Raw genomic sequence first — 15,836 nt, 5'->3', positions numbered from 1 at the left:
CTTTCTTGGCTTGCTACCCCAATTGCGTCGGTGTAAGGCTCCCGTTTACAAAATACAACTATACTAATCTTTCGAGACGCTCACGTCCGGAGAGGACTTTGGGAGAGTGGCTGAGGGCAGTTAACAGGGTTTGTCAGGCTCATTCAACCACTGTGCGCCAACACGCATTCCGGAAATCCGCCCGCGCGACGCTTCTCCTCAGCCGCAGACAGGGCTGACGCCGAGCCCGCCTCCGGAACACCCATCCCCGCCGCGAGGGCGCCCCAAACTGCGGCGGCGAAGCCGGCCACAGCCGCGCCCAGCCCGCCCCGGAGGAAGATGGCGGCGCAGCCCTCCCCCTACTAACAGCTGCCAGCCCCGCCCCGCCCCGCCTCCAGCGCTCGGAGTCGAGCGCGCGCCCCTCCCCTCCGCCTACCCTTTCTCGCGAGATTGGGCGCGGCGCTCGCGCCGAATTTGAAGCTGGGAGCGCGGGCGCCGCGGCCGTTGGTGGTGCGCGCGCGGCAGCCATCACGGGGACGGTCTCCGGTGGCGCCTGGAGCGGGTCGGTTCGGCCGTTGGGCGGGAGTGCTTGGCCGCTTGCGGCGGGCGCTCCTTCCGCCATCCGGAGCGGCCTTGCGGCTGGAGCTTCCCGGGGCGGCTCGGCGCTACCGGAGTCGGGAGCGGGAGTCGTTACGCGACCGTCCTCTTGCTCCGCAGCCATGGGACCAAAAAATAAGCTTCTGCAAATCAAAGAAGCCTTTCAGCTGGCCCAGAAGCCTTACAAGAACCACTCGAAACTTGTCGTAGCTTTGAAGAGCACCTATAATCAGGTACGCCTGCCGCCGGGGCGTGCTAGCGGCTGCGAGGGGGTTCTTGCGCCTTGTTTCCCTTAAAGCAAGCACTGAGGCCAGTGTGCCTAAGAAGAGCCCTGCGACTTAAAAAGACCCCGAGCCACACGCTAACCTATTACACACAGTTGTTTCCTGCTGACAGGGGTGTAAGAACAGCCCACGACAGCTATTAATGGTGTTGCTGGAAGGTGTTTGGATACTCGAGTAGGTGTGTCACAGGATAATAACGGATGAGGGTTTTGATTGCCGTTCTGAAACCTGTTAGCAGGTAAATGTAAACTCCAGAATGGAGCCCGGTGGTCAAAACGTATGCCTGCTGTGAAGTTAAAGCAAAATATTAAGTGAAGAGTGCACAACAGTGCTTTAAAAATTTAAATGGAAGCTGTCAATTTTATTTTTTATGTAGTACTGCTTTTAAAAGATGAATGGGTAGTTATCTTTTGTTGGCGTTTGATTTTTATTTTTATTTCAGTTGGAAGATAAGGAAGATTTTAATGAAAAATTCGTTCATTTCCTTAAGTATGCTATGATTATCTACAGACGGGAACCAGCAGTGGAACAAGTGATCAATTTTGTGGCTCAGTTTGTCACTTCATTTTATCAAGTGGAGAAAGAGGATGGTAGTGAGGAGGAAGGAGATCATTTACTTCTGAGTTATGTGTTTAACTTTCTGCTTAAGGTACAGTAACACTTAATACTAAATCTTTAACACAGCAAATTAAAACTTCATGCAGTAGGGATAACTTGCTGACACTGGAGATGATACCTAGAAACTGGAACTTAAAAAGTGAAAGCAAGGCAAAGCTAGTGCTTTATGAGTAAGAACACCCTCCCCCAACCCCAAAAACCCCATGACACTCTCCTAAATAACCCAATAGCTGTTTTTCAAAAGTTGGGTCCATGAGAAAATATGAACGGTTTTCTTATTTGGTTGTCAGGTGTCATTATAGGCTTTACTGTAGGTGCATTTGTAAGTGTGAAGTCGTGGAAACGAGTTTATATTTTGACAAGTAAAAATATTAAAATACTATTCTAACAGGTATGGTTGGCATATGTTATTCCCTTCTGCTTGTTGCAAGTGTTCTATAGAAAGAAAATCAACAGTTCCAATACCATGAAAAGAAATAGAATTACATTTTCTTAAACTAATGTTTTGACATAACAAAATTATTGGTCAGGCCAAGATCGCTAGTCGTCATGGCCAATATTTTTTTTTTCTTCAAATGTTTTATGGAGGCAGAGCAGCAAGGTAGCTAATGTACTGTAGTCTACATTGAGTGGTAAGCACATTTCTTCCTTTGTGAAGGCATTGCTAATTATGTAAAGTACTACTGATACAGGTGATGGGCCATAATTGTTCTCCAGTTCTGTGACTTTTTAATCTTATTAAAAATAAATAGGAAAAGCTTTTGAAATACAGAAGTGCATATTTCATGTACTGTATAGAATATTAACTACTTGCATGTGCATATTAATAGCCTTATGTTGGAAATAAGGAAAGTGTGATTGTAAGAATACTCTTTTTTTTTTTTTCCCTTTGCTCAAGTCTCACAACGCAAACAGCCATGCGGTTAGGTTTCGAACATGTCAGCTTGTTAATAAGATTTTGGGAAATATGCCAGAGAATGCCCAGATTGATGACGACTTATTTGATAAAATTAATGAAGCTATGCTAATTAGACTTAAAGATAAATTTTCGAATGTGAGAATTCAAGCTGTCTTGGCCCTATCTAGGCTTCAAGATCCTAAGGATGAAAACTGTCCTGTTGTTAATAGTAAGTAATATTGAGTGTTTCCTTTTATTTAAGAACATTTGTTGATTTACATTAAAGCATTTTAAGCATTTTTTTTTTTTTTAAGCACTGAGTAAACAAATCTTAAAGGGTATTCAAGTGGGTATTATGTCTTCAAAGCCAGGTTGAGTGGGGCTTTGAGCAACCTGGTCTAGTGGCAGGTGTCCCTGCCCATAGCAGAGGAGTTGGAACTAGATGATCTCTAAGGGACCTTACAACCCAAACCATTGCATGAGCCTTGTAATTCGTAAACTGTGGAGCTCTTTGCCAAGGGAGGTTGTAGATGAAAGAGTTATGCATGTTCAAGGGGAAAAGGCAGAACTTCTTGAAGGAGAGATTGACCGGGAGTTAAATGACAGACAAATCGTATTGGGCTTGGGCTATTTTGTGAACTGAAGGATGGTAAGAATAATGGTGTGCTGCAAATTGAAGTGGAGATGCGATACATGCTTGCTCAATTTTTACCCTGTAAGGACTATCTTGTACTATTAATTGAATATGTACAAAATTTCTTAGAGTAGAGATTATAATAGCAAAACTAATTTTGTCTCACATTATGGCTGTTGGCCCCATGAGAGGCAAACTGGCTACTGACATTGTTGACCTTTGCTTTTTTTGCCCCCTTTTTTTTTTTTTTTTTTTTTTTTGTTTGCAAATCTCATCTTATTTATGGATCCCTTCCTTTACAAAATCAGCACCTCTGGAACCCAGGTTTCTAGATGCTGTTTTTGTGCTGTTAGTGGTTTTCTCTCTGTATGGTATAATTCTTCACTAACCCTCTACTTCCATTGCCTCAAGGCAGATGGACTGTAGGTTTGCACCAGCACAACTGTTATGTAAATTGTGCCCTGCTTAAACTTTACATACTGTCTTTTGTGAAGAGAGTTAGTTGCAGCTTCTTTAAAATTATATTTTCTCAGTGTTTCCTTGTAAGTTGCTTATTTAGGGGCACATAAATTTCATAGTCAGTCATTGTCTCACAGATCAAGAGGGTGAATTCAAGTATTCTCTGATTAAATTCTTTTTGTTATTGCTTTTAATTTTGAAGAAGGTTCAAGAATATAATAAAAAGCATTATGTAAAAGATTTACTATTTGACTTTTGGTAAATGGAGATTGTGATTTTCCATTTATGGAAGAATTTGAGGATTGACCTCAAAGGTAATGAGGATATATAGCCAGTGAATAGAGATCTTAAGGAGCCAACATTCCGAAGCTTTTTTTTTTTCTGTCCAGTGATTGACAGAGTGATTATTTATAGGTGGGATTTAGAGTAGCAATTTCCAGAGATATTTACTGAAGATCCTACTTATGATTGCAAATATTTTCATAGTTGAATTTCTTTTGAGATCATAGCTCAGAACGTAACTGCCATAAAATCTTGGGGTTGTGACCATAAACTATTTCCTAAATTTGTATGAGCTATGCAGGAGTGGGGGAGAGATTTTAATAACAGCTGCTATTTTTTTTTTGAGTATTTTCTGGTTTTCTGTAATGTTTCAAATTCTTATGAAACCATTATTATGACTATTTTACTTTCAGTTTACAACATATTGCTTGAAAATGATTCAAATTCAGAAGTGAGGCGTGCAGTGCTGTCATGTATTGCTCCATCAGCAATGACTTTGCCAAAAATTATAGGCCGCACAATGGATGTGAAGGAAGCTGTGAGGAAGCTGGCATATGAGGTAAATTGAATCACTTAATATTAATTTCAAAGAGTTACCTAGGGAAAAGGCTTTACATCTTTAGTTATATGTTACTGGTTAAACACTAAGAACAGTTAAATAATTTATTTTCACTTACCAGAATTTTGAGGGGGAGTGATTTATTACAGGTTTTGAAGTTAAAACCCCTGAATTTGACTGCAGAACTTGCTTAATAGAAATTGCTTTTGTGACAGGACTCAGCTCTTCAGGATCGGACAGTAAAAGTAGAAATTCTGTATATAATCTATTGTTTTCTATGTATGCATTTTGTGATGTTTGTGAAGCAGTTTTATCTATTATGTAATAACAGAAAAGAAATTAAGTAAATTTAAGATCACAGCAATACTAGTGTAAAGAAATTCCTTATTTTTGGTATTCCAGTTTTGAGAAGTATCAACAATTACTTATGTTTACACGTAGAGCTAAGGGCAAGAAGGTATGCTACCATGTATGTTTCTTGTGTGGGCATCTTAGGCAAGATCTTCAAAATAAAATGTTCAATTTCTTCACAAAGAACTGTCTTGTGTTCTTTCTTAACTTAGATTACATGCTGTTTTTTAACTGAATGTATGTGTTAGTAGGCTTTAAGAAAAGTACACGCTTCAGTCATTTCATTGCAGGTATTTATTACTCTCAGAGCTTTAAAGAGAGAGAATGGTTTTCATATCCAGGTGTTGAAGTGGAGCTGCCAAGCTTCTAGGCTAGTTGTTAACTTTATTCTTACATTATTTTATTCTACCTTTTCTTCCATGCACAAGAATCTCCTTGTTAATGTATTGGTACAGTGCTGATGGTACAGATAATACAGGCTTTTATTGTCTTATGATTTCTGTGGATGGATAAAACTGAGTTTAAGACCACAGGTAGTTAATGAATTCTGTTATTACCATTTCTAGAAATGTATTTTAATGCCTTAATTTTTTTTAAGGTTTTGTCAGAAAAAGTTCATATGAGAGCACTGTCGATAGCACAGAGAGTAAAATTGTTGCAACAAGGACTTAATGACAGATCTGGTAAGAGATCATCTTTCTCAACATCTTAATTCAAATGTTTAAGAGAACACTTTCAAATGTTTTGGGGGTGATTTATGTGGAAGCTGTGCTGGCAATAATACGGAGCTGAAAAGGAGTCATGAGGTACCAGGAAATGTTTAAGCACAAGAAATTCTCCTTGCCACTCTGTTTTTTCAGACCCTTTATAGTGGACAAACCAGAAAATGAATGCACTTTCAAAAAACCTTGAAAACCAATAAGCTCTAAAATAGGACCAAATGTTATTAAAGTAAAAGAATAATAATGTAATTATTTAATTTGCTGTATTTTGAAACATGCTTCATTACAGATATTTTTTAAACTAATATATATATTAACGAATTTAAATGTAAACATTAATATGAGTTTTATAATTGTTTGAAAATGTTTCCTATGTGCTTTTGGAGAGAAATCTTCTCAGCTGGTTAGTTTTTAGCTTAACTAGCTTGATTTTTTTTTTTTTGAATGAATTTTTGATTGACCCTCATTGCACCATGAGGCAGCTTTATTCTTTTTTATGTCTTCTGTACTGTGTCATTTTTATATAAAAAGCCATTCAGAATGTACCCATAATTGCATGTGGTGGTGTTGCCAAAAGATCAAAAGGTCGTATGCATCTGACTGAGACGATTTCGGCCTGCCTACATAGAACTTTTTTTTTTTTTTACAACAATAGCAATTATTACATTAATTTAAAAATAAAAGTTGACAGTTTTACTAAGTGCTACTGTCTAATCCACATAGTTTGTTTGGAAAGTCTGTACTAAGCCCTGTTGAATTTTACTCTGAGAATTTTCCTTGCTTAGTGATGTGCTGCTTGTGAACTTATGAGAAATATAACCTGTGTGGATATTCACTTAGAGAACAAGACCAAAAGTACTGTGTTTGTTGGTAACTGGAGCCCTTATATGCGTATCATGTATGCATGTCTTTTTGAGCTGCTTTTCTTTTTGGCTATTTGGGGATCATGTTAGTATGTTCTTGACAGCAAAGGAAGAGAGGATCAGCTGTGTACTTTCTTTCTTATGCTGTATAGAACTACACTTAGAAGTCCTCCTTCTGTATAGTTCTTAATTAGCATTTTTCCCCACCAACCCTGAATTGTTCTATAGTAGTCTAATAAAGTTTGTCAGGTTTTGGTTTTGAAGTCCAGCAGTGAAAACCCTATCTTCTGAATTACTGTTTCTTATCAGTATACTAGTTTGTTGCTTGACCTAACTAGCTGCTGCTTGTCTGCTGACCACCACCTCCATCCCTGACAATACTTGGACTTGACAAATAATTATTTTGTTTTAGGATGAATGTGTTTCTCTTTTAGTTATTTTGCAAAACGGGGGGAACCTACCTTCACTACTTTTTCCTGTGATCCTTCATTTGTCAGGAACAAGGATTTGTTCTATTCCCTGACTGAGAAGGTACAGACTTTCTACATGGCCTACATTTCAGTGACATTGAGGTGTTCGACATAAAGAACTGCCTTTATGATCCAGAGCAGATCCTTTCTCTGTTCAGGTCTACCTCTTTCTTAGGATAATTCTTCATCCCAGCTATTGAGGACTTGCTCTTTTTCTTGACACCTAGAATCACAAGGGAAAATACCTGCCAGGGTATGTAATCTCACTGATGTCACTGATCTCATATGCTCTTTGCTGGGCACAGGAGGTTCATGTTCCAAATTGGCTGCATTTATATATACATCCACTAGTATTCCCTCATTTTGATCTGTTTTGTAAATTCTATAACCTTGAATATATTTATCTTTATTGAATTTGCTCATTTGAGTAACTCTCAAGCTAACAAGAGAGGAACCTACTTGTTCAAGTTTGCTAGGTTGAAATTTTGGATGTTTTTCCATATTGGCCTTAGAACAAGGTTTATAATCAAACGAGACCTAGAATATATAATCCAGATTTGTCTTCTGTTTTTCAGGGCGCATACAGCTGTCAATTCTCCCCTCTCATTCTCTTTCGTTCTACTACATCCTACTAGTTTATGCTTTTCACCTTCTTGGAGAGGTTTATCGTTCTTAGGACACTAATTTAGCTCTTTCAAGGCCTTTTTACAGCTCTTTTTGAACTCTTGATTATATTTAAGAGCTGTCTTTATTATCGTGTTACATACAAGAGGAAAGATGAGTGTTGTCAGCGTGTGTGGATTTCATTGTTTCCTTTATATTGGAGATTGTTTTCTAAAAGGTCCTAAGAGCATACTTGTATCGCTCCCTAGATATGTCTTTACTTCCACCAAACTATTAGCCTTTCTGCTTTCCTGCTTAAATCTGTGTTGTATGTATTAATGATGTACACATTCTAGTTGTTCCCATAAATACTTTTTCCCTTGATTAAGTAGTACTCTACTTATCCAGAAACTATCTGTTCATTGTGACAGTGGGGAGGAGGTGCTTAAAGTATCTTTATGTAAATTTCACAATCCAGTTGAATAATTGAATTAACACAAGAATTCTGTGTGGCACTTTAGACTAAAGATCTGTACAGTAGTATCCTGCCTCCAGAAGTGACCAATTCCTAAAATGCCTGAAACAGAGCAAGTATATAACAGTGCTTTCCCAGAAATATTTCCTTGTGCTACAAGAGTTCCTGGTTTGTAGATTTTATGGGTTGAGGTGCTATCTTTAGACGTAACAGTTTTTGGATAGAGGGTTTTTTTAATTCCCTGTGAGAGGAAAAAAACCAAAAAAAAACACATCAGAAATGTAGTGGTCCATAGGTAGCCTTTGTTTAACTGTTGGTTTTTCTCTTTTTTTTTTTTTCTAAGGTGACATTAAATTCAACTGTATAATAACTTCTTTCCAAAAAGCCTTCTGTAGAAAAATAATTTGTGAAAGTATGTTGAAAACTTGGTATTTTTTGACCTTCAAAGTTTGAAACCGTTTAAATTCCTGTATTATTAGATGCTGTTAAGGAGGTAATAAAGAAGAAGCTGCTTCAAGCCTGGTTACAATTGACTGAAGGGAATGTTTTAGAATTGCTTCATCGACTTGATGTGGAAAACTGCCCAGAAGTGGCCATCCCAGTACTTAATGCTGTGTTTTCATTAACTCCACTTCATGACTTTGTTCAGAATGATAAAAACCTTGACAGCAGGTATGCAGATCAATTTCATTTCCAAAAGATGAATATTTCGTATAAGAATATTAAATTAAAGGTTGAATCTAAATGGGGAGCAGAGTAACTAGTACCTGTGATAAGACTGATACAGTGGTGTAAACCATAATGTCTCCCTGGTGTTTGTGTACTTAAATGTTTTAGATATGCTTTTTTCTTTTTTAAAAAAATCTGTGTTCACCAGCTGAAAATGATTGTGCCAGATAAGCAAGAGGAAAAACTGAAAAATATCTTTTGACTTGTTTTCTGAACAACAGAAAATTAAACAACTAAACAAGCTTTTCTGGGTAATAACTTAGAGTCTAATTTGTATTATTTCATGTACTGACTGTAAAGCTTACAGTAAAGGTAATGCTCTAGTTTATCCCCACAACCGTAATTTCCTCTCTTCTTTTAACCTATGGTACTGAAAAGCTCATTTTCTCCCGTTCCTCTTCCCTCTCAGTAATGTTTCTAGTTTTTCTCACACATTTCCTAGTCTTCTTTTGCTTCCCCTCTCTTCTTTTTGCTGAGCTAGAGGCAGCATAATTTGGGGCTGGTTCAGTTATCCACAGACTGTTTGGAGAGTCAGTCAGAACGGAATTATTGGTCTTGTTTCAGACATCTTTTGGAGGTATTTTACTTGTATTAACAGAGCTTGATAGAAGTTGGAATCTTAGAGGCTTCTTTTCCTGTGTTAGTGTTGGTAGACTTTGACTAAATTAGTTCCTAAACTAAGAAGAAGACATGAATATAAAGATCCATTAAGCAAAAATGATGGGGGGGAAAGAGAAGAAGAAATTAGAAGTTGTAGGAAATTGCTAAGGGAGGCAAAAAGGTGTGAGAAGAAACAGCTCAAGTTAATTGAGGCAACTGGAGTAGAAAGATTATTAACAGTGGTAGGAGTCTAATTTCAGATGATAAATGACAAATTGTCATTGATTAAAAAATAATAACAAAATCTGATTCCGTGTTTTGGGGGAAAATGTGTAATGTCTTCGTATGAAGTGTCTTGCATTAGTGTAGTAGCTTATGATGTGTTTTGAAATCAGTAGATGCTACATGTGTTGCACTCCAGAGCTATACATGTGGGCCTGTTTGGCTTTAAAAAGTATCCATAATGGTGAAATAACTTAGAGCCTCTGGAAATGTGCCAATATCTTCAAAAGTCTTTCAAAGGAAAAATTTATATGGTTATGGACTTGTCAGTCTGACTTTGGTCTTGCATGAAATGAGGCTTCCATTTTGAAAGACTGGGCTGAGAATTTTCTAAGTAGTAGGATCTGTTAATGACATTTTGAGAAGCAAGTGAAATTGTTCAGCCTGTAATGAGGTTATTTTTTTTATGGCAAACATTAGGCTTGTTCTTGTATGATGTTTCTGACTACAGCTTGAGTGTTGTAGTATCAGTATGATAAATGCTTAGATTTTTGAAGTCTATGATTTCTGTTTGTTAAATTTACTTTTAAATATTTGTCAGATTAATGGTAAGCCATCAAATGATTAGTTTTCATCTATGTGTTGCTGTTTTGTTTGGGTGTTTTTTTTTTTTTTTTTTGTGTGTGTGTGTGAGGGACCTAAAAGAAAACCAAAATTGTTATTGATAGTTTGCAAATCAAATGGGATTCGAGGGAATGAAGTACTACTGACAATGATACTCTTGTCTTCTGTTTTAAGGTAGAATTCATGTACAATTTAACATTCTGCTTCCGAAAACAAAGATTATATGCTATGCTTAGCATGCAAAAGACTGATTATGAGAAGGAGTGGAGGTCCTATGACTGGTAAACAGAGGATGAGTTTACAGGGATGCTGAGAAGTGGTTCTGTTACTCTTTTCATTTGACATACTATGATTGCTACTTGAATTTTGTGTGAAGATCTTGTATTAAGAATGGAAGAAAAATTCATAACAAAACATGAAAAATAATTTGATGCAGTTGTTGCATTTATGCAGATTAATGGAGTTCAGTTTTCCAGGCTTGTACAGTGATAACAATGTTTCACAGAGTTAAAATACTTGGGTGGTTGCTCCAGGGGGTGTGAAGGGCTGAGCAGAATCTTTCTCCAAACTGACATGAGCAGCCGTGGTTTAGGGTACTGAGAAGTGCAAGGCAGTGAGAGGCTCAGGGAGCTCCATGTCCTCACTTAAGAAAGAGGAAGTTATTTTTGTCAGTCTTTTAAATATTTCTTTGAGGAATACCCTTGACAGGATTTTGTTTTCATTTAGCAAATTATCTATTTCTGTGCATTTGTTGTGTTTGATCCTATTTTGCATATCTCTATTTTTGTTTAGAAAACTGATTCCACTGGAAGACTTAACAGCTGAGAAGGTGTTATATTGGAGATGTCTTTGTGAATATCTAAAATCAAAAGGTGCAGAAGGTGAAGATTTATTAGAAAAGATGTTGCCGGAACCAGCTGTATATGCAGATTACTTATTAAGGTACATTGTACTTAAAAATAAATCTCTTACTACTGAAGTAGATTATTTTTTTAAAGTAGAGAATATTTCTTTTATTAAACTATTCAGATTTCTTTCAAAGCCAAACTTGTGCTTGAACAGTATTTTTTTTAATGTTTTAAAAGATTTTTTAAGATTTTTGATAAGATTTTCTTCTTTTAAACAAAAACTTAAAATGCAAATTTATAACTTGAAAACAATTTTTAGAATGTCCTTCTTCATGAATTATCAGCAAGATGGACTGCTAGATCAAGAGCATTGTAGTTCTTTGCCATTTATGATAATAATTGTTCTGTAATATGCACCTATCCTTTGTCCATCTGTTATTATGTAGTTTGCTGTGTGTTTTCAAAGAGCTTTCAGAAGGAGGTTTCTAGGGCTTGCAGAAACCATTACATACTTTTTTCATTGTTGTAATTTGTGGAAATAAATAAAATTTGGTTTCTGTCCTCAAGGGAAGTGTTTTTAAAACTGAAAGTTCATTCCCTTCTTTCCTCTGCTCAGGCAGGCATGCTTCCTAAAAAATTACGTTTGGAGGCAGTAACAGAGCTGCTAAATAAGCCAATTCAATGAGAACATTTAATCATGGGGAGAAAAAAAGAATGTTTTAAGTCAATCTTCTTACCACAGTGAAGAAAGGCAAATTTTTTTGTCTCAGTGGGATACTTTAGTCTTAACTTAAAATTTGCATAGAATTTCTTTGTGAGCATGCAGAATGCTGAGAAATCTTAACTGAGGTATTGTACTGGCAAAATGTGGAGTCAAGCTTTGTGAAATGATTATAAATCAGATCTGCTGAAAAATGCATTGTTCTGATAGATGTTTCCAATTAAAAGCATACATACTATTTTCTCACTTCTGTGGGTGTAATATCCTTGTAGTACTTATAGAAATCATTGCTACTTTTCAATGTGGAATGTGCTAACATATTTCATAAACAGTTAATAAATGAAGCGTCTGTGGTTCCTTAATTTTGAGATGTAGATCCAGTCTCATGGGTGTAAATTCATTTATTCATAATTAACTTAATTAAGTCCATAAAACCTTGCTTTTTCCAAAAAAAAGTTTTAATTTTTCCATCCAATCTTACTCAAAATGCCTTCAATTCAGGAAGAGGCTGAGTAAGATTCATTAGGCTTGCTAGTACTAGTACTATCGACTGTTAAACTACTCAACTGGTGGTACAGCTCACTAGTGTTTCAGGTCTGAACTGCAATTGTACAGTCCAAGTCTCTATTTGCACTGTAAGAGTATCAGGTTGGAGGAGAAAGAAACTGTAAGTCATTGATACTTTTGAAAAAAATGCAGGATTGTAAGCTTCACTTAGATATTTCACTATTATCTGGTGCAGGTAACATTATTGTTAAATGATCAGAAACAGCTGCCTACACTGTTATTTTGGACGTTCTTAAATATTAGCTACATGCAAAATTTTTGTCCTGACTTTGAAGAAATTTTGTAAAATAGCTAAATATAATGAACTGTTGCTGAAAAGGATCTGCAAAGCTGTGGTAAAAATAAACATATTTTTCACAGCTCATACCAGTATTTCAATTTTATATATTACATTATATTCAGTATTGAATTTTGTACACAGTATGCTTCACTGCATGTTTTCTGAACATGCATGCTCTCATTGGTGGATAAAATTTTGATAAAATAATAATGACTCTAGAAAAATAAAGAAATGAAACAAACTGGTTACACTTTCCATGTTTTGTGGCTGAATATATCTGACAACAGATTGTTGTTCTTCCATGATGGCTCACTTGATCAGATAAAGAATTTAAAATTCATTGCACACTTCAATGATTTCCTTGTATTTGGTCTTTTAGGGTATATAACACTTGTGAACATGTAGAAGAATTGCTAGTTGTATTTTTATGAAAAATGGTAAATGTATACATTTATTTCTAAGATGCTGCCTTTATGCAGAGCTGCAGAACTAAAATTACATGTACAAACATAACTTGTCATTTTTTGTTTCTTACTGTTTCGCATTCTCAAACAAGGGGTTTTTTTAATGAAGTGTGGTATTTTTAAGCTGTACATTATTTGGTAGAAATAACTTAATCTATAAAAAGAAGACCAACATTAATTTTTAAGGTTTGTAACTAAGGTAATCGCTTGTTTATATAGGACAGGAAAGTGGTGGGGTTTGTGTTTGTGTTGTGTGGTTTGGTTTTTTTCTTTTTTTTTTTTTTTTTTCTGGGGTGTGTTTTTTTTTTTAATGGATTTTTTTTGTTTGTTTTTACTTTCCAACAATGATTCTGAATGTAATTATATCTGTTCTATTTGGATTCAGTTACCTTCAAAATATGCCAGTTCTTAGTGAAGAACAAAGAGAAGACTTTAATTGTTTTGAAAACCTGATGACAAAAGAATTTATAGGCCAGCAACTAATTCTTATCATAGACTGCGTGGATACCACAGAAGAGGGAGGAAGGTAAACTGAGATATAAAACCTGTGTTATTAAGCTTTATGGCACTTATACCTGTGGACAGGCATAGAGTCTCTGTTGGGAAAATAACCTGATCAAACAGACAAAATATGGTTCTAATGCTAGCTGGAAAAAAAGGCCTGGTCTCTCTAATGGAATTGTTCCCAGAAGTGTGCCAAATACTGTGTGCTTACTTTTATGGAAAAATGAGTTTTAACATAGTTACAACATTGTTTGGGGAGAACAAATTCTGTTGTTTTCATAAGGTATTCTGGAGATTATGAAGTTACAAGACTGTTCATTTGGAATGTAGTATATAAAAAAATAAAAGGAGATAAATGAATTACTTCTCAACAGATGACTTGTAGTAAGTAGCCTGTGTGTTTCTGATGTTTTTAAGCCCAGTCTGCTAAGGCCTAAAAGGTTACAGATGTTTTAGATGCCAAGCTGAATTGAACTCTGTTAACTGAGTCATGCCTATAGTTTGAACAGCCTTTTGATGTGAAGTAATAAGAGTGGATAAATTTGGAAGTTCATACCAGCACAGACATTTTATGAAAAATTGCAGTAATGGCAGTATAAACACAGCAATAATTTCAGACTCTTAGTGGAATGCATTATATGTATGCCAGACTGGCAGGATAGTTTTTGCAATTTTTTTTTTTGTTTTGTTCTGTTTCCAGTCAGATAAGTTCTATGAAAGCATTCTACAGTATTAATACTCTGACTGTTTTCTGTTGATATGGCCTTTAATTGGACAGTAGTTACACCTGGTTAAAAAATTCAGCATTTTCTAATCAAGAGAAGTCAGGTAAAATCAGAAAAAGACAAAATAAGCAAGCTTTCTTACTTGCTAATAATATATTCAGTAGTTAATATAGCTACAGAGAAGTTACTCTTATGTATTATACAGTCTTCATCACGCTAACTCAAAGTGGGTAAAATATTAACTCATGTCTTCCATTTTCTTGAATAAGCAAACGGATTGGTGTTTTTCTCTTTAATGCAGAAAACATCTGTTAGTTACTTTACAAAAGATTCTCACTCTACATGCAACTTCAACAGCCCTTATATCTCTGCTTGTGGAAAGATTACTCAATATTGTTAAGGATGATGACAGAAGGATTGAAATTGTAAGTAATTCTAAAGGCTCATTGTTTTCTAGGCTCTTCCTTCCCCGTATATCAAACAGCGTTTGTGAAGCGTTGTAACAGAAATACTGAGTTAAAATATTTTTAGTTTGAAAAAGCATTTATGTTCTCTTCACACACGCCCCCCCACACCCCTCCCCCTTATTTTTTTTTAAGCACAGCTGCATTTTGTCGTTGTCTAAAGATCTTTATCTTTAGAGAATTGGCTGATGTTAGTGTAACCCTCAATTTAGGAAAGTATTACACTTTGACAGCCTGTTTCAGAATCCTTTGTTATATTAGATCCAAACAATTTTGACCAAAACACTTAAAGTGAGGATAACGTACGTTTCTGGGTTTCAAATTTCTCTTCCCTCCTTTTAGCTGAGATGGGTACTAAAAACCCTTGTAAGAAAAGTATTTTATATAGTAGAGCTTTGTTGGAGAATGGCTCAGAGACAAGGGTCCTGAGCCCACCGAGCAGTTGTATGATCAGAGCCTGTTCTAGGGGCTGATGCTGGGCCTCGCTGATGCTGGGCCTCACTAGGGTTTGCCTGCAGCTGCTCGCAGCTGCTGATACATGAAGAATGTCAAGGACGCCTCGGCCTTGTGTACTGTGGTGTGTCGAAAACAGGTTCAGAGGAATTAGAAATAGTGGCCTGAGAAACTTAGTGTTATGAGAAGCTTGTGCTGTTAGCTAACTGCAAGTAGGTGGACCGTGCGAATACGACCTTTAGAGCTTAAGCCAATCAGCTAGTGACTAGTAGGCATAATAATTAGCGTCTGTATAAATATATGTACCCTGGACCAATAAAAGGATACGATATATGATGCTCTATCACCCACATTGAATCCGTCTCGGCGTGTCGTTCCTCCGCTGCTCCGCAGAGCTATTATATATAGCATAATTATTTGAACATAACTCCTTGATTTTGCTCAAATATTTAAAATGAACCCTGGGCTTAAGGACGGAGACCACTTTCAGAAAAACTCAATCCAGTGGATAAAGCTAGGATATAGGTTTGTTACATGATTACAGTGGAAGAGCTATGGTAATCTTAGCATTACAGTACAATGGTAATAGTAAATCTGTAAATTTCTATTGTTCTAGTGAAATACACTGATTCAGTACGTTCTGTTGATTTGGTACAACCTGAGAGGAAGTTAAACTGAGGTGATCTGATACAAAATAAATCAAATTAAGACTATCATATCTTATTTGGTCTTTAGCTTTCCTCATGTTTCATCTCATTTTTTACTAACATAATGGGTCTGACTTCAAATAAAACCCCTAACAAGCTAGAAAACTCAGCTTAGTTTTTCTTGTTCTAAGCAC

At 36.4% G+C, this 15,836-nt stretch overlaps 1 protein-coding gene across 2 annotated transcripts in view; it reads left to right on the top strand.

Moving 5' to 3' along the window:
- Positions 1 to 456: 456 nt before the first annotated feature.
- Positions 457 to 15,836, top strand: part of NCAPG (non-SMC condensin I complex subunit G) — a 33,023-nt gene continuing 17,643 nt past the window's right edge. The window contains exons 1-9 of one of the 2 annotated variants that reach the window (XM_032984561.2): positions 457 to 809; positions 1,303 to 1,509; positions 2,377 to 2,605; positions 4,165 to 4,310; positions 5,260 to 5,344; positions 8,274 to 8,466; positions 10,762 to 10,911; positions 13,235 to 13,375; positions 14,380 to 14,503. In XM_032984561.2, coding sequence (XP_032840452.1) covers positions 699 to 809; positions 1,303 to 1,509; positions 2,377 to 2,605; positions 4,165 to 4,310; positions 5,260 to 5,344; positions 8,274 to 8,466; positions 10,762 to 10,911; positions 13,235 to 13,375; positions 14,380 to 14,503 — 1,386 coding nt within the window. In that variant the 5' untranslated portion in view covers positions 457 to 698. The remainder of the gene's footprint in view (positions 810 to 1,302; positions 1,510 to 2,376; positions 2,606 to 4,164; positions 4,311 to 5,259; positions 5,345 to 8,273; positions 8,467 to 10,761; positions 10,912 to 13,234; positions 13,376 to 14,379; positions 14,504 to 15,836) is intronic. The other variant, XM_032984562.2, reaches the window with a different exon arrangement.

The sequence above is a fragment of the Tyto alba genome, unplaced genomic scaffold (assembly GCF_018691265.1).
Source record: "Tyto alba isolate M040663 unplaced genomic scaffold, T.alba_DEE_v4.0 Super-Scaffold_6, whole genome shotgun sequence".
In the NCBI taxonomy this organism is placed as follows: domain Eukaryota; kingdom Metazoa; phylum Chordata; class Aves; order Strigiformes; family Tytonidae; genus Tyto; species Tyto alba.
The sequence above is the reverse complement of the archived record's forward strand: the minus strand, read 5'-3'. Positions and strand labels throughout refer to the sequence as shown.